This window comes from Hippichthys cyanospilos, chromosome 1, assembly GCF_059441005.1.
Source record: "Hippichthys cyanospilos isolate Australia breed blue-spotted pipefish chromosome 1, RoL_Hcya_1.0, whole genome shotgun sequence".
NCBI classification, from domain to species: domain Eukaryota; kingdom Metazoa; phylum Chordata; class Actinopteri; order Syngnathiformes; family Syngnathidae; genus Hippichthys; species Hippichthys cyanospilos.
In genome coordinates this window covers 34,747,895-34,775,772 of record NC_142369.1, presented here as the reverse complement: position 1 = coordinate 34,775,772, position 27,878 = coordinate 34,747,895, and the positions used below count along the sequence as shown (strand labels likewise).

The window sequence follows — 27,878 nt, the reverse complement described above, 5'->3', positions numbered from 1 at the left end:
CTGTGGAGAGTTTTGTTGTGGGGTTTTGTTTTTGTTTTTGCCTTTCAGGTCTTAACTTCCTCGCGTCTGCCCCTCTCATTAGCTTGATACTGTCCACTTGTTGTCCGCGTGTTCCTGCCCTGTGTGACAGCCTATCATCTTTTCCTGCCTCGCATTCTCCTCCAGCTGTTCCTTGTTGTTGTCATTAGTTTCTTGGCTATATAAGCCATAGGATTGTTCAGCTAGTTGTCGGCTCATTCGCAGTGGGCGAGGAATTACGAAACATCCAGCTTTTGCCCCTGCCTTATTATACAGTCATGTATTTCTTTTTAAATTTACTTTATTTGCAGCTCAGCTGTTAGCACATATCCTCAACGTATTTGACATGATGTCATGACGTGAGTTTTTAAATGTAATGTTAGGTGAATGATAACCAGTGTCCAGAATGAGACAATACAGCATTATTTTATAGTGTTCAGGTCTTTTCTGTTCACTGCACTCCTTGCAAAGAAGTTGTACAACCACAGATTTTGATTGAGTTATTTTCCTTCCTTGAGATCTTTGCCTTTTATTGTATTTGTTTATTTATTCTGTGGTCTATACAAAATATATATTTTATGAACAAATGGAAAAAGGATCATAGAACATTTCCCTTTGTTACATGCAACTTAAAGCCGCTTTGTGTAGAGTTGAGAATTGCCGTTTACTGGTGTTATGTAAATGAAGCACATGTACGACAGTGTCTCAGACAGACCGTTCTTTGAAAGCCTGAGGCAAGCAAGTGAGAGAGCAAGCAAATACAAATACAATTCATCACTGCGCAATAGTGCAGAAGCAACAAAACTTTGGCAAATATGTCAACACCGGTTAGTTACCCCGGTCGTCCACGGACAATACAAACAGACAACAGTAAAAGGTGGGAAGTCCATCGGCACCAACAGGACAAATGACACAAGTGCTGCACAGTATGGACTCCATGGCAGGACGACATTTAACAACAGGCGATAACACAGTGCATGCAGTGGGCTGTCAGCAATACAAGCAAGCGACAGCTGCTCTTTTTGGCCTTTCTTTCAAAGGTAAGTTTGTGTTGTATCGCAGTGTTTGTCTTTTATGTTTGGTCGTCCTAACTCCCAAACCGATCATCGTGCACCTCGCTCGGCTGCACACTAGACACAAACACATACAAAATGTTATTAGAATTACATTGGCGAAGGTTTTCCTCCTTCGCTTTCGGTAGGAAAAATAAATTACTGTCCCATCAGAGCGGCACTGACCATGTAATATCAATAGCAACTACTGCACCGATGATTACACATTATAAAAAATGTTGATTTGATTGAACACATTTATTTACACCTTATTGAAATTTATAGAATACATTTTTTATAACTATTGTGTGGAGTTTGCTTGCTCTCCCCGAGCCCGTGTGGGTTCTCTCCAGGCACTCCGGCTTCCTCCCACGCTCCAAAAACATGTATGGCAGGTGAATTGGACATACTAAATTGTCCTGAGGTGTGATTGGGTGTGTGAACGGTTGTTTGTTTCTGTGTGCCCTGCGATTGGCTGGAAACCAGTTCAGGGTGTCCTCTGCCTGAAGCCAGCTGAGATAGGCGGCAGCAAGCCTGCAACCCTGTGTGGATAAGCGGCTCTAAAAAATGGATGGATGGATTTTTATATAATATTTATAAATTGGAACTGGAACCAGACCAGTGTGCAGAGGTTAAATCTACATATAATTGAGACTAATTGTTTTTGAGATACAGAGCAGTATCCTACCTGTCTGCCCTGTTTGAGGATAGACTTTCCTCCATGTGGCCACTGGCCAGTGTTCCCTCTAAACTGCGCGCATGCGCAATTGCACACTGCTCGCATGTTCTCAGCGCACAAGAAAAGCTATGCTGTACATAAAACAAAATGCAATATAAACATATTAAATGATATCTAATATTAGACCTCATCTTATCAGATTAATTAGACCAATAATATTGTTTTCTGTACCATTTTGCATCGAGACAGCGAGTGACAAGTGTCCAGCCAATGATACGATAAGTTTCACTTACACTATTCATTCAATCAAAAGCATTGACAGAAACGCTCCCTGCATATACACCCAGTGCAGGTTAGCTAGCAAACAGTGCGGAATTAAGAGATGCACATGCTAACCTCTTTGCAAAACGAACGAACAGCGACACATCCACTCATCCAGCGAAAGTAAAAAAGAAATGCGATTCTTTTAAGATGGAATGACTGTTGGAGTATATGCAAGTAGAAGAACAAGCGGTGAAAGTGAGTGAGATTTTTTTTTAATTTTCACAACATGGCTCGTTTATTGCCATGGGGACAAGTGCTATATACATCACACTGTCATGTCTAAAACACTTATTGCTCAAGATATCAAAATAATATGAATGACAAACGTGTTGAAAACAAAAATAGTTGTGATTTGTGAAGCAACATTGCCCAGGTTCAAATGCAATGAATAAAATTTAAAAAAGAATCCACACGTCTATCTTTGATTCAATAAAATAATAAATGTAATTCCATAGTAGTTCCAAAGCTCTTCAAACAAAAATACTTTAAATAAAAGGCAAACATTACGGTAAAGAAATGGTGTTCTCGAATCTGCGATCAATCTCAACTGCCCCTGTGATGCTGGCCTAAGGCTCTTAAAGGGCCAGCATTATACACCTTTCCCTCTGCCTTAATGGGGCAGTAACATAAATGTCCATTGGGCAGTGAGTCAAAACAACCCACAAACAAATAAATAACTTTCTAGCTCTTGGTCATTACAAAAAATGAAATTTAAAGTACATGTCAATCACAGGTGCATTGTTCTCCCTTATTGGTCCTGGACAACGCTTTTCACCTCAGCTGTCCCTTCAACGACAGGATAAGTACCCAAAAGCACATTACTCAGAGCCCCCCTCCTTCATTGCTCATGAATGAAAAATTGTGAATTATGTGATATCGGTCACTTTAGGAGCATCAGATATGTGCACGATGACTCACTGTGTGCATGTCAGAAGTTGCTCACCGTGGTAAAAAGCCTACTCAGGGAGTTTGTGTGAATGCTCAGGCGCATAGAAAATTAGAGGGAACATTGCCACTGACCCAAAATAAGTTTGCCATGCCTGGTCCATAGTCTTCTTACTAGAGCTAGAACTACACAGCATCAAACTAACACCTGTTTCTAATATTTTGGTAAATGTTAAGATTTCTGCGAGGGGAATTTAATTTTGGTTAGACAAAGTTCAACAGATATTCAACACCTGCTCTGTGAAGAATGGGTCGACTGTTGTTGTTGCTGTTGTCCAGTAGTAATACAATAGTGGGGGCCACCCTCTCCACAGCTGCTGTTTTTTGGGTGGTAATAGTAGTGGTTGGTGCAATGGCAGTGGTCGGAGCAATGGCAGCATCAGACGTGATACTGGTGGGAAATGCAGTCGGTGCAGTAGCTTGTGCAATTGTGGAATCCATGGCTTCAAGAACCATTTCAGCGCCGCCATCCTCATATTGGGATTCAGTGACATGATGGCGTGTGAATGTTTTGCCTGGGTTGTCTGACAAAAAGCAGAAACAGGGTTAGTTGGCCTTGGGTATCGGTGTCTTGCTCAAGTACAACAAAGTGTCTGGGGGGGGTCCGGGTCCCCTCGGTGGCAAATGCTTGTCTTTACCACGGCTGTTCATCACCCACCATTTACAGCAGGGGTGTCCAAACTTTTTGCAAAGGAGGCCAGATTTGGTGTGTTAAAAATGTAGGGGGGCCAACCTTGGCGGGCGTTCTCTACATATAACAGCAATTAATTTAAATACATTTCAGCGAACCGTTCTGTGTTTCACATTTGCTTTTTCATTTTAATTTCAGCTATCTTAAGCATGTGTTTTGGTTAACTTGAAAAGTGCATATCAAAATTGAATTGACATTAAATATTGAAATTGAATATTCACTTAACTTCACTTTTTTTTAACTCTAACTTTTTTGTAACAGTTGAACAAAAGTAATTGTTAAATATTTATAAAATATTTATAAAAATGGTAAACACAATAACAATTTTCAAGTTTTGTTTCCCCTTGCATCTCCTTTTGCTGTCAGTGTCTCATTATCATTTGATCTTGTCCACCTGCCTGTTTTCCTGCCCTCCTCGTCATCCAATCAGCTTTCCCTGCGTTTTGTCTCCCTCCCAGCTGTGTCGTGTCTTCTTGTTAAGTGTGTAGTCTATTTAAGCTCCCAGTTTGCATTCGGTTCTTCTCGGGTCATTGTTTATTTTCTGTGCTGCCTGGTGCTGCGTTACCTCCCTGCTGCCTCGCCCAAGCTGACTTGCCATTACTCTGCTCCTGGTCCTGATTTTCTCCGTTTTGCCCCCACCTGCCTGTAAATTTGTTTTTGTTCTGGGTGTTTCTGTTGTACTTTATATTTTTGCGCATTCCCCTTCCTGTTCAGTTTTTTTTTTTTTTTTTGTATTCAATGATCTCTTGAGCCTCAAACCTATCAGCCCCAGCCAATTATTGGTTCCACCTTTCCCACACTCCTCACCAACATGCCACGAGATCATGACAAATACAGTGGAGGAAATAAGTATTTGATTCCCCACTGGCAGTTGTCACAGTAAGAAATAAATGAATAGTCTTTGATTTTTAAGGCAGCATTATTTTAACAGTTATAGACAGTATATTAAAAAAAATTGAGGGAATGACATGAAAAATAAAAAATAATTTACATGTCACTGAGAGAAATAAGTATTTGATCTCCCAGAAAAACATGAATACTTGGCGAAAGGCTGTATTGGCAAGCACAGCTGTAAGACATTTCTTGGTCACTTACTAGGTTTGAAAACACATCAAAAGAAATTTTCATCCACTCATCACTGCAGATCATCTCCAAATCCTGAAGATTTTGAGGCTGGCGCTTGGAAATTTGAAGCTTAAAATCCAAATTTTTAATTGGTTGAGGTTGTTGTCGCATATTGGAGACCTTCCGGTTTCAGTCTTTAACTCAGTCATCAATTTGTTTTCACTTTACCATCACTGGAGGAACGGCCAAAATACTTTTGTAATTCTGATGGAAATACTCAATGTAATGAAATAGTGTTTATATAAATTTGTTTGTTTAGTGCTTCCATCTTTTTTTCAGAGCTCTCAAGAGGAACAGAGAGAATGAGAACAGGGCCTGGAATAACTGTCCTCAGCTGGATTTTGACCGATGTTGATCCCATTTGTGGGCGGCTATAATTTGTGGTACTGATGTGTATATATAGCATCACAAATTACAGCCTCCATTTCCACTAAAATAAATAAACATCTCTCTTGAACTACTTCCATACAAAGTGGACATTATGATCCGCATGAAGGGTGTATCTATTGATGGAAATGTTGTATATTACATCGTTACATAAAACTTTTTAAATCTTTTTATTTTTACCATACTCTATGAAGTATAACTCATAAGTTGTAGGTTAAATTTGCAATTACCTTATAGACGCTTCACTTAATTTTGATGAATCGAAGTGTTCGTTTCATAGTGTTCATATTTATAAACTTCCAACAACGCCATTGAGCAAATGCTGAAGACCAGCTGCTGTGGTATAACTGTGGCCATCAACAGAAAACTAACAAAAACAAAAACAAACAAAAATAAAAAGCACTTGTTTAAAATGTGTTTAAAATGGCCTCTGCGGCATTGGGGCTCCTTACCTACCATGTATAAATAAAGACTATAGAATGTAGAATACCTATCTTAAAAAGCTTTCTGCTTTTTGTTAGAGATTATTTATATGCCACCAAAACTTTCACGTATTTGACAGGGATGGCTGAGCACTTTGAGCCTCACATACACAGCAGAACACCCGGTCTGACAGCTTCATGTGCGTGTGCCCTGTGCAAACGCAGCATACCTATTCATTCAACTAGACTTAAAGAGGATTGGAAGGAGTCAGGAAATGTTTTCTCTGTAGTAGTGAGGGTCCCCACGTATAGCCGTGAGGAGTAAAGCTGAGGCATGTCATGGCTATGGCAGCGCTCCATTGACAGAGCATTCCATGTGCTCCATGTATTTTGTCAATAAAAGATTTGGATTTCCTACTCTCTGAAAGCAATTCAAAACCTGGAGTCTCAACCAGAAAATGTAAAAAAAAAAAAAAACTTGTGTCTAAAACCTGGATAGTTGTTTTGCATTTAGATTTGTGATCTTAACAAACCCTCTCTGAAATTACGTTTGTGTTAGTACTGATTGACATACCATCATAGTACACTAATAAAGATCTTATTTGCATGTTTGCTGTTTGATGCTGAGTCATCAAAGTGTCATGAGGTCAAACGAAATTTCTGAAAAAAGTCATTTGGCTTAGTTTCAGAAAACGCAAGTGGATCCATACAGATTATTGCATAAGGGTTGGTGAGAGAAGTAAAAGTACATATTAAGCACAAAGTTTGCCTTAGGTTTAAGAAGTTTGTTTTCAATTAAGTGGAATATTCTGGCCGAACATTCAAGATTAAACTTCCAAATCGGAAATGCTCACCTCCTCTGACCTCTTCCTCATCAGTCTTGGCAGCCTTGTAGTAAGTAATGCCTCTGACCACACCTGGCTGGTGGCCAACCAATTTGGTTTTGGCTGTCGGATCTGGCTTCAATGGTTTTACGAGTTTGGTGACCTCCTTCTTGGGCTTGATGACTTTTTCTTTGGGTTTGGATGCTGGGGGCTTTTTATTGAGTGGCTTAATGACACTCTTGGTCTTGGTCTCATCATTATGCTGGAAACATATGTATTTAGGTAATATCAGCATGTTTTGAATAGTAAGAGCTACAGTGCTTTGAGAATGTATGCAAACACATTGAATGTTTCATATTTACATTCATTTCTTTTCTGAACGCACAATTGCAAATTTGAGTGTTTTACTGAGATTTAATCTGACAGACTAACACACATAAACGTGAAGTGGAACAAAAAATTCCAAGTGAATAAAAATCTAAATAATACCAGCTGGACTAGCGCCCTCACTAAAGGATGGTCAACATTTTATGCCTCGCGCAGTCCACTCTTTGTTACCAAAATGTCAGATGCATTGTTGATGTGCATTTTTATATCGCCGTAGTCTAATGATCGTAACAGAGAACACCAGGTGGCTGGTAGCAACCAGCAGCTGTTGCAGCTAACAGCAGCTCGTATTAGCTGAGCCTGTTACGGCATAATTTTCGATAAAAGGAGCGAGCAGACTGACCCAACATCCGAGTCCATCCTTGTTCGCACACAGGAAATGACTAAAACCGAGAGGATCATGTAACAGTTATGATGTCTCCAGTAGATTCAATTAAGAGTGCACCTCTTAGAGAACACAGAAAGGTATTCCATTTGATTCGTTTTATTAATTGTGGTCTTTTGGCATATACACACAATCATAAACTTGGTCAAACACGCATGCTGCTCAACCTCGGGTATGTAAGGTAAAATGAAGCCGAACCACGTCGTAAAAGCTACTTGGAGTGCAATCAATGAGACTGGCTAGGTGTTCACTGACTGTTCACAATGTGGGAAATCTGAAAGACACTAAATCCGCAGCAAAAATAAATTACGAGCATGAACACAAGAATGAATATGACGAGTTTACAAAATATGAGATAGAAGATAGATAGAAAGTACCTGCATTTGACCCCCAAATTAAGGGTGCATAGTATACACAGATTCATTTTATATTTGCAGAATTACGGTACTTTAGAATATGTTTCTATGTGAAAATGATGGTGAAGCAAGAGTGAGTGCGTGCAGACATTTAATGTACATTATAAGATGGCTTTATTTTCTTTTTCTAACCTGAACCTTAGTCTCAGAAGAGTCTTTCTGAAGCAGCTGTAGACTGAGTCTAGAGATCTCCTTTTTGATGCTCATCATAATGTTGGAGTAGTTATCATATCTCTTGAACTGGTTGGTTAGGCTCATCATGCTGTCACGGACAAATTCATTCTCTCGTGTTAGATTTGTCTTGATTGTCTGCAAAAGGTAACATTGTCAATACAATAGCAGTGTTAACTTAATAGAATACTGTAGCTATAACTCTTCACAGCAATCGCGATGCAAAGTTGCTGTCTACCTCTTCCAAGGTGTTCATCTGGGACACCACCTTGTTGATGTATGAATGGACTTTCATCAGGTCAATGCTGTAAAGGGTTCCTTCGAGGAGGTCCACCATGGATTGGAGCTGGTGGTTAAATGAAATGTAACAATTATTCATTTTTCTCCTATCATCTTTATGTAATCTGTTCTGCAAAACCAGACACATGCATTGATATACAGCAGGTGTGTCAAACTCATCGTTATCGTGGGCCACCTTTTGTTTTTAAAGTTTTTGTCAGAGGGCTGTAAAGACTGTAAAGTCAAGTTTGTCACACACTTGCTAATTTTGAAATCAGAGGCGAGTAAAAACGAAAAAGAGATTGGGAACAAAAATTTGTGGGTTTTTTTTCCCACCAAAAAAACTTTTAAAAGTTGAAGATGTTTTGCAGGTTTGGTATTTTGCCACAAACCTGAAGTCAAATCATCATTTCACGGGCCACAAAAAAATGATACGGTGGAGTGGATCTGGCCCCCGACCCTTGAGTTTGACACCTGTTATTCATGATGTTACGCTTGAAGCAGATGCTCGACTCAAGTGCCGATCGCTCACTGCAGAAGAATCACAATACGTGGAACCCATGATCCGTTGTATCTGGTGCAACATCGAGTGATGTCGCACTCAAAGCAGGAGCTCGACATCAGCCTAGCGCTCGCGGGGAAAGTATCATGATACGTCGTTCTGATCCTGGATTGTAACCGTGGGAAGATCAAATGACTGTGGAAAGGAGGAGTAGTTATGTCCTACGCTGTGTGGCCGGTGACCGTCGACGTGTCAATGCCAGGTATCTTAAGGCGGGGCTAGGGTCTGTCAGTTGGACTCAATTTCACAGTGTCCATAAATGGGCATGCGAGATCCCTTAATATGTTGTGAGTTTTGAGAGGAAAAGGGCATTTGCACACATAATTGAAAACGACGGAGGCTGAGGTGAAGATTAGATTAAGCATTAGATTAATTTGCAACAACACATAGTTTGTTTGTTCACATACTATATATTGGCATCCATCCATCAATTCAGCCATACACATACATACAGTACATACATACATACATACAAAGTACATACATAAATATACATACATGCGCACTACATAATATACATACCTACTGTACATACTCTACTATAAATACATACATATATACATGCGTACACTGGATATACTTACATAAATGCCTACATACTGTACAGCAGTGGTCCCCAACCCCCGGTCCGCGGACCGGTACCGATTCATGGATCAACTGGTACCGGGCCGCGTGGGCTGCACCCGAAATAATGTTTTGGAGATGATTTAGTTCCAGTTCATACGTTTGTGCTTGATCTTTGTTTTTTTGGCGCCACCTCTGGCCGCTGTTGATATTACATACATAGTGAGAAGAATTATGTGGTTTTTAGAGGAGCCAGGGTCTGCCAGGTCTGACCGGCATCCTTCCCACCATCTGAGCCAGCACACCACCAGGTGGTGATCAGTTGACCGCTCTGCCCCTCTCTTCACCCGATTGTCCAAAACATGCGGCTGCAAATCCGATCATACAACCACAAAGTCGATCATCGAACTGCAGCCTAGGGTGTCCTGGTGCCAAGTGCACATATGGACACCCCTATGTTTGAACATGGTGTTTGTTATGGAGAATCCGTGATGAGCACAGAAGTCCAATGACAAAGCACCACTCGGGGAGCGCTCTCCAGAACACCCTCCAAGGACTCCAAAAAGGGTGGGTACTCTGAACTGGTGTTTGGTGCACAGGCACAAACAACAGTCAGGATCTGTCCCCCCACCCGAAGGCGGTGGGAGACTACCCTCTCGTCCACTGGGTTAAACCCCAATGTACAGGTGCTGAGCTGGGGGGCAACAAGAATGCCCACACCAGCTCTGCGCCTCTCACCGCGGGCAACTCCAGAGTGGAAGAGAGTCCAACCCCTCCCGAGAGGATTGGTACCAGAGCCAAAGCTGCGTGTGGAAGTGAGTCCAACTATATCTAGTCACAACTTCTCGGCCTCGCACACCAGCTCCGGCTCCTTCCCTGCCAGAGACATGACATTCCATGTCCCAAGAGCTAGCTTCTGTAGCCGGGGATCGGTGCGCCAAGGTCCTCGCCTTTGGCCGGCGCCCAGCTCACTTTGCACCCGACCCCTATGGCCCCTCCCACAGGTGGTGAGCCCATGTGAGGGGGGACCCACGTCATCTCTTCGGGCTGAGCCCGGCCAGGCCCCACGTGAGCTATTTTCAAATGCCTGCAACTCCGATGCCATGTGATAGGGTCATCTCCAAAACTGGAGTGGTGATCGGAAAAATAGGAACCAAATGCTGCAGAAATTATTTTATTTTGGAATAAAAATATGTAAATCACACAAATACCCATTCCAGTGTTTCAAGCATTTTATATAACTATCCATCCAATGAGCCATCCATTTCCTATCACCTCATATTCTCACAAGGGTCGCAGGCTTGCGAGTGCCTATCCCACCTTATATGTCTACCATCACAGTATCTTGTTGCACACGCATTTCACTTTTTTGTTTTGTAAGAATGATACAATAGTGTCTTACATTTTTATTACACATTGCCCAAATGTCAAACGGAAATGCAATATGATTTTATCCAAAATATGTCACCATACTGAATTGTGTCAAATACTTTGAAATGCTGACCCATTTTGAAACAATTGTCCCATTGATGCAGTGTTTCAGAAATCAGTGTCGTGATGCTCAACACGGATTCATGTGAATGCTTCGCGATACCGACCCATTTCAACACATTTGCTTCAGACTGATTCAGTGGATCAAAAAAGCTTTGATTTCTCCATCACTACCTGTGATATACAGTATAGCATTTCAATTAGCAAAGGGGTTAGTTTCGGGGTGGCATGCTTGATTGAGCTGACGATTTGTTAGTTTGGGTCGGTAGAATCATGAAACCCCACTTTCTCAGTCTGCACTCATGTAGATATTAAAAATCAAGCGAGGTTTTTCTACTTGTTAAATTAAAGTCACCCCACGAATATAAAGAAGCGTACTCTCGTGTTGTTGATGTACCGCACAATCCTGAGGATCGAATAGGTGTTGGTTATTTGGACTCCATGTAAAGAATTGTAGCTTGCCTGGTATTTGCAAAAGGAAACACCCTAGTAGAAAAACTACAACCTTCAGTTTATCGTGTTAATTGAAACGTCTAAGTCATAGGTGTCATGTCTCTGCCTAATTGTCTCTCATGTATGTTTGACCAGAGAGATTCCTGACAAGGGGGTGGAGCCACATGCCACGAACCTGCTTCCCATTGACCATCAGGGGCTTTTTAAGCGCGTCCGGATCAGGAGAATTGCGTCAGATTATTCTGCGCTGCCATTTGTGCCATTCACTTCCCAGTTGCTGAGTTATTGTTGTTCGCCAGCTTTGCCAGTTTTAAGTTAATACTTTTCCTTTTGAGTTTTATCATAGTTGCTGCATTTTTGGCTGTTACTTTTAGCTTTTCCCCTGTTGGCTCCGTTTCCTGTTCTCTTTGGGTGTGTATTCCTTGCAAAACACTATTTTTCTGCTATGACTAATTTTGTTGAACTTAGGGTACCTTAGGGTCACTTTTCGGTTGTATTTTGCACGTGTTGTTTTTGCCCTCCCTGCAGTACGTTCACTTTGTGTTTAATAAACATTTTTTGGACTCTTTACGAGCTGTCCGTCTATCTGGGGTCCAGCTGCCTAGTAGTTCTCGGTTCTGAATGTAACAATTGGAGCTATGACATCTCAAAGTTTGCGTTCAGGATTTTGAGCTATGCTTTCTTGTGTCATTTTAAAAACTGGGAATTGACTCACCTTCAATAACTCAGGAGCCTGCTTCTTTAGCTTCTCCATCTTCCACTCATTCTCACAGGGGTTGAGGGAGGATGGTGGCGCGGTGCAGGAACATTTGCAATCGGAGCCCGAGCTGACTGTTTCCACTGTATAGAAATCCTCCACACGCACACTGCCACTTCGCAGCCGCATGCAAGCATCCCTGCTCAGAGGTCGCATGATGCATTTACATCGGCAGTCTGAGCCCTCTGATACCATACGGACAGGCTCTGTCTCTCCAAATATCTGAAAATACAAATAAGAAATTTACTGAACCTGTAATGCTGTTCATTCATTGGTGAACATGAATGACAGCAGGTGGGTAGGTCGATATTTTGCAGGGATAAAGAGAATTTACTGTAAATAAAATGACCTTAGTTTTCTCATGAAATAGTCTCCCCATCCTGGCTGGGTGACACAGTTCTTATGGATCACAGAAGACCGCAACATGTACCAGTATCACACAACATATATCGAATGCAAGGACAGCTTGAAGTCCTTATTTTATGTTGGAAATTAACAACTAATGTCAAAGACAGCACCAGCCTTGTAGAACTAGAGCATCTCAACTCAAAAGGTTTTATAATTATATAATAGAAGCATAAAAGGCAGTCCGACGACACAGCAACATCTGACAACGCAGATTTTTTGGCTCAGCTAAAAAACCCACAAATTATTACAATTTCATTTCGTATGAGCAATAAAACAATGGTTGCCTCATTCATAAGATGACCAAGACTTGTTTTTGGATCTTAAAGAAAAAAGAACACCAAACAGCAGCAGATTATTCAGAACGCTACAGCTCGAGTTTAGACCAGAACAAAAAGATCAGGACATATCATTCCAGTCTTAAAGACTTTCCACTGGTTCATCATATATGAGAAGGATTGGCTCACGTATCCACCAAAAATATATGGAAAATGTGTGTTTGTAAACCTTTTCTAATGTAAAAACTTTCCACAAGACCCCTGTAGTGTATAGTTTGGATTTGACAGTAATATTTTAAAGAGGCGCACGCATGGTTAACCTTGCTCATGAGTATGGCCATAACCGCTCGGCAATCTTCTAAGGGCAAGGCTTTCCTTGCTGGGGGACGGACCTCGATCGACAACAAAATTGAGGGGCTTCTTCTATTATGGATTAAAGAGAAGGAAATCGCCGGTGATATGTTCTAGTTTGAGAAAAGTTCCCGTTTAAGAAAATCAATAAATTCTGCGGGTTGGTCTCTGCTCCCCTCCGCCTCCACCCAGCTCAAGTCACGTCGCCCCAAAGGTAAATGTCATTTTTCCTTTGTATATGTTATTTAATTTAACTGTACAGTAGATTATGTTACTCATTTTTAATATGTGTATAAAGTCGTGATGTTTTTACCTAAGGTTTTTGCACGCATTGCACACATTCACTAATTAACATAGGTTTGGATTACCCGTCATACGAGCAGTTCAAGTTACGAGCGTAGCCGCTGAACGGATTAAGTTCGTAACACGGGGGCCCACTGTAATTTCAATACCAGAATGAGTCTTCAATTTGGAAAGCACAGAACAATATATATATATATATATATATATATATATATATATATATATATATATATATATATATTAGCAATCAATTTTTTTCTGCTTTTGATTTATCCTTCGTCGTTGCACTTGCAATAGACCATCAGGCTTAGCAAAGAAAGTGATGGAGGGGGCCAGTGATTGGTGGGGTTGGGGGCTCATTAGTGAAGGAATGCAGGCTGAGTGATGGGGGGAGCTGTGTGGCAGGGGTGACCTGCCCATCCATTACCGCACGAATAAAGAGGAGGGGTATGTCTGAAGCAGAGCAGAAATCCTGCATACAGAACCAGACTCAACCTGACCCATGTCAAGTTATAGCACAGCAGGTTGACAAATGCTACAACCACATGAAAACAGACTGGATTAGCTGATTGAACTACCGTAGCAGAGAAGAGCAGTGTTGCAGATCCCCCAAAGCTCTTGGTGGCTTAACCTTGCCCAATTTCCTGGACTATTATTTGTCCCGTAAAATCCATTTTCTATCCACTTCTTATTCAAAGAATAAGAGAGCCGACATAGCGTACTCCTCGTGGATGGACATGGAACGTGTATCCGCTCTCAATTATTTTGGACTTCAACAAACTTTACTCTCCGCCCAGTGGTAACTGACACTGTTAATATCTGATTTACAAACCTCCAGCCTTCTCAAGGTATCGATCCATTCTTCCAAACAACAGTTTTTTCTGCCCTCAAACACCAATTGAACCTTTCAAACTGAAGTCAAGGACCAATTAATCCAAGGGACTTTTGTGTCTTTTTGTGAGCTCTCAAAAAAATCTTACTTGCATTTTCACACCCCATTACTTAATTCCTATTTTTTTTTTCACAAAGAAAACCTCAAATTCTATCATTGATCACTAACATGATCATAAGTGACCAATTTTCAATATTTATGGTTTCACAATTCCCATTACTAACAGCCAAACATCTGCACTCAAAGGGTCCTAGTCGGAAGAGCTGGGAACCATTGACTTGCAAGACTTGACCTGCTACAATGTAAATTTGTGCACAAAACTCATTCAGACTTCATATTTACATCATTATAGGCCTTTAGGGCAAATTAAGTGTAAATGGTTGTCAGAGAACTCTACAAAGAAGACTGGGACAAACCTAAATGCTAAACAGCAGAATAGTAACTCAGACCAACCAAGATCAAGGGAGGGCTCGGCTCTCACTCATATATTACCTCTGGAAGAGCAGAGGGTCACACTGTCACGTCCGGGTGCTACAAGGCATTCAAACGTGACGCGTCATTGAAAAGGATTTAAGAATTTAGATTACTGCTACAATAATGTTAACAGTTCTTTGTAGTATCAATGGAATCCTCCGTTCTCTGTAATTAAGTGACATGCAAAACCAATGGAAAATGAGTCTGTAAAAGTCTGTAAAGAATCGTTCATCATCCCTCTTCAACCCTCTTCACTTCTGGAGGGAGTGTCATCTTTGCAAAACTGTAGCCGCTACAATGTAGGTTATATAGAGTATCAGTTTTGAAACGCCTTATTTTCGTAATATTTTGTTTTTTATTTTATTCTGCTTTGGAGTGGCTTTTGTCTCATGATTTTTGTCATATTATGAATCGTGTTTTACATCTACTCATTCCAATCGCTTCAAAAGTGTTGCATGAATGGTGTAACTGGAGAGCGAGAGATTTGGTTGTGCGATATTAACACAGTCCTCTTGACTATGTCAATATTGCACAACCAACTCTGCTTGAAATGAAAAATGTTACATTTAAAAAAAAAATGCTTAATGTGTGCTCAGAAACATCAATGATGTGTGACTTCTAAATATGAATAAATAGAATTTGTCTATTTTAATCATTTGCTTCTGTTTTTTGGGGGTCATTTTAATATATTTGCCACAGATATCGCAATGCGACCTTTGCTTTATCGCGAAATCAGAGGCGACTAAAACCTGTCAAGGAAGATTGATAACAGAAAAATTGTCAAAACTGAAGACAACTTTAATGTTTGGTATTTAAGACAGAAACTTGAAGTCATCATTAGCATTTTGTGGGCCACATAAAATGATGTGGCGGGCCAAATCTGGCCCCCTGAGCCTTGCGTTTGATACCTGTGAAGTATAAGGTCAAAAGAATAGAGCTCAACCCGGAACTCATGCCTGCACAGTGGGAGAAAAACATGTGTGCAAGCCATAGAGCTCAATTAGATCATTTATGGCTAACGATTTCTGACTGGTGAAGTTAACCCCCAATTTACTCAAGGTTGCAAAAACACAAGGGCGCTAAAGATTACATGGTGCATTTAAAAGCTTTTGTAGGCTTTAGAACGTCAGTTGTGTGGCCCTTTGTATGTGTAGCCATGCTCATGTAAACAAGCATTTCCTCCATAGTGCTCTGAAAGTAAGTAATTAATTGCTCAATTGTACATTAAAATTCAAGCAGGCAGTGGTTTTGTCCTGTGACAACCCTCAAATGCTCAGCTGTAATTTCCAGCTTTGTCTGAATGGAAGGACCTAAAAAGTCATTTACTAAGGGATGTTATGTGAACCCTTTGTTCATAGATGAACTGCAAGAAATGGGGTTCAAACTTAAGTCATTGTCACTGGGATGTTAATTAGCTAAATACAAAGTATATCAAGCCCTCACTGCATTTGGGAGTACATATCGACATTCCTGCTGAGTTTCTTTAATGTGTCCAAATTCTCTGCAGTCTTTACTTATCACAGTACATTGTCACGTCAAACAATACAGACACAAGTGAAGGCATTGAAATGAATTTCTTTACCATATACAGTACAGACCAAAGGTTCGGACACACCTTCTCAATCAGTTTCTTCAAGATAGCCACTGGTTTTTCTTTGATTATCTGATTGATTCTTGCCATTATAGGAACTTGAACAGTTATCTAATAGGGTTGTCAGCTGTGTGTTAACCTGACGTCTGCACAACACAACTAGTGGTCCCAACGGCATTGATAAAATAAGAAATTCCACCGATCAAGCACACTAGTGAAGTGAAAACCATTTCAAGTTGAAGTTAATCGGGAACATTTCAAGAGTGTGTGTAAAGCAGTAATCAGAGCAAAGAGTAGTTATTTTGAAGAAACTACAATTATAAAAGATTTTTTCACTTCATTTTTTTAAGTACATCGTTACACATGTTCATTCACAGCTTTGATGCTTTCACTGAGAATCTACTACGAAAACATTCATGAAAATAAAGAAAACACTTTGAATGAGAAGGTGTGTCAAAACTTTTGGCCTGTTCCACATCATAAATTAAAAGAACATTAGGAAAACATTTTCAATTAAAGAAACACTGTGAGAATCCGAAAAAAAATGCCTAATATGTCTAACACCATTCAACTGTACAACACTAATTATTCAGTATTGTATTTTTTGTACACATGTCTACAGACATTTTGGGTTCATTTCTTACTAATGTGTCCCTTCAAGATCCAAAATGCGTAGAAACAAGGGGTGTAGTTAAAAAAACTATTTGAATCTGAAAATTGGTTTTCATTTGCAAAATTTGATTGTATTGAATCAAGTCGAATCATTCAACTATAAACTACATCAATAGATTCATCTAACAGTCTCTTTGGAGGAAATGGCATATTTGCAGTATCCTTCCGACACGTTCATTGATATTGTAAAGTGACAAAAAAAAAAAAAAATCAGCATACCCATTCAAATTTAAACCATGCCATATCAAAGTGAATCAGAATCCCACTTAATCAAACCGAATCGAATCATTTAACTTTGAAATGAACCGTCACTGAGCCGTTTTACGTTCCCTGTGTTGTAAGTCGTATCGAATCATCTTTTACTGGAAAGATGCCCACTCGTGATAAAAACTGATTGGAGGAGAGCACTTTTTTTTTTTAATTGCATTACAATCAATGCAATGTTTTGATTACTTGATCATATATAATTTAACATGTGCTATGCTCATGTGGGCTTCCCCTCATGAGAATGACAGAAGAGGTCAAAATTAACTGTGTTGTCTTCTCATCCACGCACAGTGTAACGTCACTATTTTGATGGTCTAATGTTGGGGTCGGCAACCCACAGCTCTTTAGCGCCGTCCTAGTGGCTCCCTGAAGCTTTTTCAAAAATGTTTGAAAATGGAAAACGACGGGGGAGAGAAATATATTTTTTGTTTTAATATGGTTTTTGTAGGAGTACAAGCATGACGGAAACATTCTTAACATTTTCCAATGCTGTAAAAATGTGTAGATTGAACATTACAGATCAACATTTCTGTAAACGAAATGTCACATCATAGGCCAGTAAAGTGGCTGTTGGAAACAAACCGGCGGCTGTGATGGGACATGCATCCCAGAGGGAAAAGGAGAAAAATAACTGAGGGAAACAGAGGATTACACATTTCTTGGACCGAATCATTTGCATTCGTTGTCAATGCGGAAGTACTACTTGAATGTTTGCACTGTAGCGAGAAGATGTCAATAAGAAAAAGAGCTATGTGGAACGACATTTTCAGGGAAGGCATGCTACATTTGCAGCCGAGTACTCAGTGGGGAATGAGAGAAAAAGTGTGATTGCATTACTTCTGGACAAATGCCAATTGATCATTTAATGCAAGACAATGAAAACAAATGTGTGCAAAAAGATTTGTTTTTTCTCTTCGTCCATCTCAATGTCCATCAGACATTATCACAAGGTCTCACTGACCAAGTTAATGTCAACCTTGGCTGAGGTATGCTGAGGTAGCACCACAGGCAGAACAGAGGAAGAAGAGTGCTAGACACAACAAGTGTATGAACCTGAACAAAATGGCAATGAGACTGATGTTTTTACAAAAGTGTTGGAGAAATTTGATAAACCTTTCTTTAGTCATCTCTTAATAAATCATGGTAATCAATCAATGGTGTGCCAATCAATAATGACATGTTAATCGATGTTATCAATACAGTAATCAGTAGTACTCAGTTGAGTAAAACAGGTGTATCAATCAATCATGTGTTAGGCAATTACGTTGATCAGATGTTCTTGATTGTTGATATGATTTATTATTGTTGTTGATTCATATAGTGATTATCCATTTGACACCTTTCAGTAGATGTTATGGTAGGTACATGTTCCACACATTTCATGTGCGTTACGGGACATGTTAGTGATAATGGTTGTTGAAGTCTTTTCAAAGGACAGTCGTCATCAGTGCTCTGTCAAACAGCATCCAGGGCCCAGGGTCACCTGAAGACTCCCCCAAAAAGAAGAAGTTGGTTGAGGAAGTGCTGTGGACCTGAGCGTTCGATTTACTGGAACATGTTGCTGCATATTGCATTGTGCCACGCGCGCGTTCGTCTTTCACAAATGTGTATTTCAAGACTTCGGATACCGGCCACACATATCGCGAACCCTAACCCTTTGTGTTCCTGTCTCGTTCTCCTCATGCATGAGCAGATACGTGCTTTCTCTCTTTCTTATTTAAGACATTGGGTTCGGCAAGTATCTACTCAGTGAACATAAGAAAAGGTAATTACTTTTTTAGGGAGGGATTGCAACTACTGTGTAAATTTGCATCTTGCCAAATTTTGTCTAAAACCGACAGATAAATCAACTCCAGGCCTATTGTTAAGTTTAAAATGTCCCGATCAAGTGGGATTCGAAATGTTGTGTGAAAACGGCTATTGTCTTCTAACTAAAAGATCAATTAAGCTTTGTTTATTTGTACTTTTCAACAATACTTGACATTGCTTTCACTTAAGATTTGTACACCAGCCCAGTCCAAAGATGAAATACCGAAATTTTGGCACAGACACAAAACAACAGAGAAAACCTCTAGTTCATTTTGTGACGCCAAGTATTTATATTGTGCCAAGTACTGGACACAGCAAAATGAGCAACTGTCTCCTCTTTGTGGCCACTCACCCCCGACCAAGCACTGATTGTCTTTGGATTTGTTTATGACCAAAACATGAAGCATTTGTCTGCGCTGTTTCTCACGCCACTTGACGGTGCCCTTGGTGGCTCCAAGTCTCTTTTGAAATTGTTTCGTTTCTTGTTTTCGCCCTTGGCACTGATGTCGCTTCAGAACATATGACTTCAGAAACATACTGACAATATAGCTTAATGCTACACTCCTTTGTCAATACACTTGTCCCCATTCTGGTTATGGGATACCTGGAGCCAAGGCAACGTACACCCTTGGACTGTTGTCTAGGCCACCCGATTTTTGTCACTCAATTACAGATAACATATAGACAAAGAACCATTCACATTAATGCAAATGGAAAATTTAGGTTTGCAATTAATGTTGTTGTTTTTTGGGGAGAGTATGGGAGGAAGCTGCGTACAAGGAGAAAAAACACAAAAACAAGGAGAACCTGAATGATCCGTACAGGACAGCATTACGAGATTCAAACCCGGACCGTGAGAATGAATGTACATGGTATCCCATATTTATTCTTATATTAAATGGAAAGCATTTAGTCAGCAGTATACGCTTGTTTGAATCATGAAAGAGTAAGTTGTCTGTGAAAGCAGCAATTGACTGAACTAAGAACTGATAGCACATGTAGACAAACAGACACACACACACGCACACACACACACACACACACACACGTACACACCACTACTGAGTGATGGTTATAACAATTTCTGCCGTGTGCCCCCTCAAACCTTTAGGGCGGCGATGTTTATGTAATGGAGGACTACTCTTACGAAAAAAAGAGAACATGGCAGAATATGTTCCAGAGCAGGAGGGAAATGTAACTTTGAACACATCTCTGTCCATTTTCCTCAAAACGCAAAAATAATCTAAAGTCCCTTGTCTTCCTTCCATGTGTGTTTTTTATTGCATGTTGTAGGTTGATTATGTGTTGATTATAATGTTCTAGGAGCTGATGATTAAATAAGATGTGATGTAAGAGAGGGACATCAAAAACATGCAGGTATGCGACTCTAAGAACGAGGTTGCCTAGCCCCGACCTATGGCTAGGCCCTCTGGAGCCAGGCCAGGAGGTAGGGCCCTCTGGCAAGCGCATGGTGATCAGGCCTGCGACCATGGGGCTGGCAGGTACAGCTTGAACAGATAATGTGGGTCCATCTTCCTAAAGGCTTGCTACCGGTGAGAGGGACCGTAGTGTAAGGTGCTGTGTGATCTGGGTGGCCAAAGGTGGGGATTTTGGGGTCCAATCCCTGGCTGCAGAAGCTATCTCTTGGGACATGGATAGTCACCTCTCTGGCGGGGAAGGTGTCTGAGCTGAAAAGTTCAAACTAATCAGTCAGAGTTGCCTCCACACACAAACACACACACACACATATATATATATATATATATATATATATATATATATATATATATATATAGACACGCACACACACACACATTTTCTAGAGCCGCTTATCCTCACGTTTGGGCAGCAGGAGAGGGACACCCTTAACTGGTTGCCAGCCAATTGCAGGGCACACAGAGACGCACAACCATTCATGCACCCAATCAAGGACAATTTAGTATGTCCAATTAACCCTTCATGCATAATTTTGAAATATGGGAGGAAGTTGGAGTGCCCGGGGAGATTCCACGCTCACTCAGGAAGAACATGCAAACTCCACACAGAAGCCTCCCCCCCTATATACAGTGATCCCTCGCTACTTTGCACTTTGATTTTCGCGTCCTCTGTCTTTCGCGGATTGTTTAGGGGGGAAAAAAAAAGTATACTGTATTGCGTTGACACACTGAGGGTTTCTTGCATGCCAGACAGACAAGGTAGCTATACATGCACTTGCCACGGGCCCTCCTCGGACGTGGAACTACTGCAGTCCACATACAGTATTTATCTAAAAATGATTAAACCTTATACAATGATTAAACCTTATACACTGTACAGTAAGTGAACAGTTCCCCCTTTCCTTTGAAGTCTCGCAAAGTGTCACACCCCTCGCTTATCATGGTTTTTTTCTTGTAGGCGAGGTCCTCCTGCCATGACGAGAGGACGGGGACACTGGCCGTGCACCTGACAACCATCGTCATCAAGGCCTTACTTAAGGCGGCTGGCGCAGGAGAACAATCGCCGGGTTATTCCATGAGCCACTCTTCATTGAAGCCTTAGTTGTTTCCAGTGTTTTCTCATCCCGAGTCTCTGCTGTCCTGCGTTTTGATTTGTACTTTGCCTTGAGCTTTTTGCTTCTATGCTCGTTTGCCTCTTGCTACTCCTCCGGGCTCTTTTGTTGTTCCTAGTTTTTTGATTGTTCTCCTGCTGACCTCGTCCCCTTGTGCCAGACTACTTAATCGTTTAGACCCGTTTGGTCTCTCTTTTTGTTGCACCTTTTTTCCCCATGCTTGCCGTGCGATTTTTGTTAATAAATCCTTGGCGCTGAACCCTGTGTGTTGTGTCGGGGTCCTCAACCCACTCGTGTCTCGGGGTTATTCCTAACACAAAGCTGCGGTCATATTAGCAGCGGCCTGGACGTTGAATAAAAGTGTGATCGGTACATGATCAAACATGATAATGTTGGAGAGTTTACACTTGAAATACCATTTTATTATAAAAAAAAAAAAAAAATCTAGGGAAGAGTTTTCCAATGGTTTGGTCAACGTTATCTTTGTTACTCTGTTTTTCCCTCCTGTCTGTTGACGTGTGCCTGGGGTGCATTTAATGAATTACACGGCACGCCCCTGTGGAGTTGCAATCTACTCCCGGCCCAACTCCCGCTTTTACACCCACAGTTGTTAGACATCAAATACACCCACAGCAAAGGCACACAGATAAGGCAGTAGGCACACGCACGCACTGTTGAGGCAGAAACAGAAACGAAGCAGACGTTCAACAGACGGAAACCTCATAACTACATTTCTTTTCAAATAAAATGTTTTTTCAAGTGTAAACTCTCCACTGTTATCATGTTTGATCATGTACGGGTTTGACTTCAATTCGATGTCCGGCCCCCTGCTAAGCAGGGTGTTTATGCTTTATCATCAGCAAAACTAACAATCATTGTTATTGATTTACAGCAGTTGAGTGAAACACTTCTGCATTTGTCTGCTCGATTGTGCTATACTCTCAGCTAAGCCATGCACACTAGAAAGAGCCACTTTGAAATTATGCACAAACATCTTGCTTCTTTACCTTCCATTAAATTATTTATTGTTTTTATAAAGGACAATATGAATTATATAATGAATAAGATATTATACAGTGAAATTTTTCTCATTACAACACATAACAATATTTGTAGTTTCATGATGGCGAGGCTGGAAAAAGAATCACATGTTTACTCTTTTCAATAGGAAAAGATGGTTAGCTGTATGAGTGCTTTGAAAAATCAGCATGGTCATGGAACAAATTAAGCTTGTACAAGCCCTAATGTAATCAGAATTAAACCAATGCAAAACCACCACACTGCAGAAGCACGCTTGTGGTCGTCAGGAGTGTCACACTCATGGGCTCCGCAGTATGTGTTTTATCTGTGCGTTAAACAAATGGCCCAAGACAAAACATGCTGCCAAACTTCACCATCTGCAAATTTGTTGCCTGGAGTTTCATCCCATCCAACAGATATTGAAAACACACGGTTGGGATATTCTCTTATTCATTCACAAGAACAAAGGTTCAGGCTGTTGAAATAGTATATTCTGTTTTACGGTAAACATTCTTTTGTTTCCAATAGGTGTTGGTGCGTATTGAAGTATATTTCTATATGTGATGTTCAATAACTCCAACAAAAGCTTGTTCTTTCAAGAAAATCTTGAATATTTGCCACTGGCTGACTGTCTGAAGTTTTGAATTTAAATTCTCTTTTAAAACCTGAAAGGAAAGTGATTGTTACCAACTGGCACATCGAAGCAAATGTTCCATTTTAATACAGCTTCAATTGTTACTCAATGTGTTAATTAGGGCTCACCCTTCCACATACTGCAGCCAATGACTTGTTAAATGGGAGATTTACTTTTCAATTACCTCCCTTTCATCCTCCCTTTGATTGTATTCAGAGCAAATAACTTGTTAGACAGTCATTCACCATACTTGGACATTGTTTTGTGATTTGTTGCTGATGTGTACATTGTATCTTTATCTGAGGTAACACGACAACACCTTTGATTCAACTGTCTCTACTGCTGTTGTGCGCTGCTGTCTGAACAAACGACATAACAGCATCGGACAAACATTGATAACTGTTTATGCTGAGAGGTTTTAATTTTTTTTTCTTAATTATTAGAAATTTTCACAAGTTTTTTTTTCTTTTCTTCCCTGGGGCATCATGCAGCATTTGGTGTTCATATCAAGTGAATTTGTTTATCTGCAATCAGTCGCGTTTTTTCATGAACTTTTCTTCAATTTTGGATAGCAAAAAGTTGCACATGGTGCAGAAAAGAACATTTTGGAGCTTGCACAATTAGTGTCATTCCACGTTGGAGGTTTGCGGGCTACTGAATGTGATTCAAACCAGTTCTATTACAGTTAGCCCATAGTTGCGTGATTACCATCACCTACGAAAACAAATGAAGTGTTGACTAACGGCCTCCCATTGTGTGTTCCTGGCTGCGTTTGGATGGAGATTAAATGGTTACTGGAGATCACCAGCTGTCTAAACAAGGTCATATATTGTTGCCTTTCCCAGCGAGTGCTGTCCTTCAGCGAAGTGGCATCAGGTCCAAACAAGCAAATGTCAAAAAAAAAACAAAAAAAAAAACGGTAAAACAAAACGAGACTTTGGGCTTACTGTAGTTGAATAATTTAAGACGTTGTATAATAACGACTACTGCGATGTGCGAAATTGTCAGATTTGTATTTGATCTCCACTTACCTTGCTCTGAGTAGTCGCATCTTTACACAGGACCAACAGACATGCAAACAAGTTCGCGTATCTCCACATCATATTTGTAGCGAGTCGAGCCGTGAACACTCATATGCAATTCAAGCAATTGGTTACTGCATTCGGCGGTTAATTGCCCACTAAACCAATTTTTTTTTTAAATCAGCTCGGTTTCACGCAGATGGATCATACTGTGAGTGACGGTGCATGTGTATGTCGAGAGGTTGGCATCCGCTGTCCTCCTTTTGGGAGGGGCTTACACCAACCTCGTGTCCATACAGTATGAAAAAAAGCCGAAGCTACTACATAGTAGTCTATTGGTAACAGAAAAGATACTGCCACTGTTACTAAACTACTGGAAATAACAACACAAACAATCCTAATACATTTCATCCTCCTCCTCCTCCTGCTCCTCCTCATCATCATCATCATTATCATCATCATTATCACTGTTAATTTAAATGGTGAAAATGTCGTACGTTTTGGTTGCCCATACAACAATATATGAAACTGTTAATGTAAAGAGCGTTAATTTGCACATAATTTGTATGACGGACTTTGAAATGTTAGTTGTTGTGTATTAGCGCCATCATGCGGTTATTTGTTACTTTGCAGCTCAAAATTCCTATAAAGATTGGGCAGAACGGCATGCGAGCAGTAATTCATCAGTCTATCAACCATGGAAATCGCAGTCTGACGTGGAAGCAGAAGGTATTAAACATTTAAAATGATGCCAAGGCAAAGCACCATCAGATTCAATTTAAAGTTAACAAGACATCTTTCATACTGAAAAAAAAGCTGCACATGTTTAATCCATTTATGGGACTCGTTCAGGTAGGGAACTGAATTTAAAGGTGAGTTTGATTTTGTTTATTTATGTATACTGATTGCTTGTCTCCGAAGGTAAAGTCAATTTCCACTTTGCTGCCCATGCATGCATTTAATTAAAATAGCCAATTTACACACACTTACAGGCAAGGGAGAGCCATCAAGTGAGGCACAATGGTGCTGAGTCACTTTTTCTAACACCTATTAATTATCTTGTCATTGTTTGTATGAACATGTGGTCCAGTTTAACCCAGTGATATTTCTATTATCTCACTGCGTTAACAAGTGTTGTTTAGGTCCTAATTTGGTAGACTGGTGTCCATGCATGATGAAAAAAACGTCAATTTGGTGCCAGATCAGGTTTGGTCAACCATGTTCGAGGCTGTGTTGCACCAGTTTGGTAATACAAGGCTTCCTCGTTTTTTGGGGAAAGGGGACCAGAATCCCCCTGCAAAAGGTAAACCCGCGAAGTGGAGCCCCTTCTTTAAAAAACAACAACAACAAAAAACATATTTTTTATTTTTTTTAATTCGAAGTCATGGTGCTATACATATTGTAATGCCCCGGAAGCGAGTAAGGATGCACTCAGTCGTCAGCGTGGCTCTAACACTTTATTTTCAACAGAACAATGTCATAAAGAATTCCTAGAACGAGTTGCTGTTGGCCACAACTCTCGCCGACCCTAACTAACTTGACAACCAGCGAGTTCTTCTTTTCGTCCTCGTCCCTAGTCCCTCCTACCTCACGTGACCTCCCCAGCAACAGTAACTCCTCCCCATCCATCCGCAACAATACGTGGACATTACAATATTATTTAAGACAAATATTACTGCACCACACATATTTACTTTAATCTTAAATGATTAAACCTTATACACTTTACAGTAAGAGAGCAATTGGTCCTTTCCTTTTGTTGAACATATTGTTAAAATATTTCTTGCAAAGCCATGCTAAATTGTTGTTTTTGTTTGAAAGTGAGTTTGCGTGCCTACGTGCCTGGAGGTGTGTATTGAGTTCTGAGCATGCGCAAAATAAAAAGGTCTGGTGAGCAAAAGTTTACAGCGGAGGTAATGGCGTAATAAAGTCAGGTACTTTTCTCATGGCTCTAGAACAGGCATGTTGAAACCATAGGGAAATTTATTTTTGCTGGCATTGGGGACATCATTTACACATCAAGCAACATTGATAAAAGGAATGACAAACAACAACAGCTGACAACAAAAGACCCCAAGTGGCTGTGGGAATGAGGCTTTTGTCCTTTTCTGAACCTGTATCTGGATGTATGCAACAATTTGTCATCATTGTCATCCTCATCTTTGGATAGGCCTTCATTGATCACAATGTGCCTGTCCTCTTCAGCTGCCCCCTGCTGTGAAAGCAAATCTTCGTCGTCCCACAAAGCATCATCTTCAGTACCATCAAGTACACTGATGATGCAACATTTCTGAAAGCCTCTGATAATTATCTCTTCATCCAGAGCGTCCCAGGCATCTTCGATTGACTTTGATTCTACAACTACGAAGTTTTATTGAGACATCTAAATTCCTCCACTTGGGGCATGAGCTCATCCGAGACCCAAAAAGGGCACTCCAATCTTTTCCGACTGAGGACCATGATCTCAAATTTGGAGATGCTTCTCTACATCCCAACCGCTTTACACTTGGCTGTAAACTGCTCCAGTGAGAGTTGGGGATCATAGCCTGAAGAAGCCAACTGAAGCCCAGCATCTGCAAAAAGTCAAGATGCAATGCTGAGACCACCTTAATCGACCCCCTCAACACTTTGGCTGTGCCTAGAATTTCTGTCCATAAATGTAATGAGCAGAATTGGTAACAAAGGGTGGGCTTGGCAAGGTCCAACCCTCCCTGGAAGTGAATCCCTCTTACTGCTGGCAATGAGGACTAAAGTAACTGACATGGGTGGTAGAGGGTCCAAACAGCTCGGTTTTAGGGGTCAGTACCCAATACTCCCAAAGCTCTTTCCACAGAACTGTCATGTCCCAGTTCATTGAAACCACAGGAGAGCACTGCTGGGTTATATCTTCGCCAAGCTCATCAACAGCCCCGTGATGTCCCAGCGTTCCCGTTCATGTTCTCCAGCCTCGTGCATATTTTGGTTTGTACTTTGTTCCCCTAGATGTTTTTCGCTTACGTGTTTTTTTGGTGGAACTTTGTTGCAGTTGCTCTCCTGTGGTCCCGCTCCCTCGACTGCCTCGCGCTCCCGTTTTGGACTTGATTCAGACACGTTTGGTCTCGCTTTGTTTTGTACTTTGTAATTTAGGTTGTACTTTGTCGTTTGGATTTTTTCCTTTTCGTTCCAATCTCGATGTGCGCTTTGTGTTAAATAAACTGATTTAAGCCCAAACACCTGTGTGTCTGGTTGGGGTCCTCGCCTGCACATGGTTATTCGTGACAAGAACTAACCAAGGAACATGATCACCTTCTTTATGTCCACAAACCAGGGGGTCTTCGAAGTATTATCCCCACTGGTTTGCAACGTCTCCAGATGAGGTCAGCAACCCCCCATCTCCACTTCACACAATGTTAATGGCACACTGCTTCCCCCTCCTGAGATGCTGAATGATTGACCAGAATTTTCTTGAAGTCATCCAGAAGTTGTTTTCCCTCCTCACTGAAGTCATCCCACACTTGAGTTTGGTGTGGCCAGCCAGTCAGATGCCTTTGGAGTCCCATAGGCCAAAAAGGCCCATTAAGACATTTACTTCGGCTTACCGCTGGTTTTCACCAGTGTCTTTGAGGATTGCCGTCATGGTAGGCACCGACCATGACTATGATCAGCCATTTTGACAATGAAGGTGTGGAACATGATCTTTT

At 40.8% G+C, this 27,878-nt stretch overlaps 1 protein-coding gene and 1 long non-coding RNA gene across 4 annotated transcripts in view; one reads left to right on the top strand and one right to left on the bottom strand.

Annotated features, from left to right (window-relative positions):
• olfml2a (olfactomedin-like 2A) overlaps positions 1-24,445 on the bottom strand; it is a 34,091-nt gene extending 9,646 nt beyond the window's left edge. Inside the window, exons 1-6 of one of the 2 annotated variants that reach the window (XM_088430759.1) lie at positions 24,208-24,445; positions 11,891-12,154; positions 8,065-8,172; positions 7,788-7,964; positions 6,498-6,729; positions 3,252-3,542 (exon numbers count right to left, since the gene is read on the bottom strand). In XM_088430759.1, the coding sequence (XP_088286885.1) occupies positions 3,252-3,542; positions 6,498-6,729; positions 7,788-7,964; positions 8,065-8,172; positions 11,891-12,154; positions 24,208-24,279 (1,144 nt within the window). In that variant the 5' untranslated portion in view covers positions 24,280-24,445. The remainder of the gene's footprint in view (positions 1-3,251; positions 3,543-6,497; positions 6,730-7,787; positions 7,965-8,064; positions 8,173-11,890; positions 12,155-24,207) is intronic. The other variant, XM_088430769.1, reaches the window with a different exon arrangement.
• Positions 484-21,781, top strand: LOC148430202 (uncharacterized). Of its 2 annotated transcripts, none has more exons than XR_015867553.1 (2): positions 484-1,058; positions 21,369-21,781. It is a non-coding gene; the product is annotated as an uncharacterized LOC148430202 (long non-coding RNA). The 2 variants fall into 2 exon arrangements; XR_015867554.1 differs by lacking the exon at positions 21,369-21,781 and adding an exon at positions 11,311-11,745.
• Positions 24,446-27,878: the final 3,433 nt, after the last annotated feature.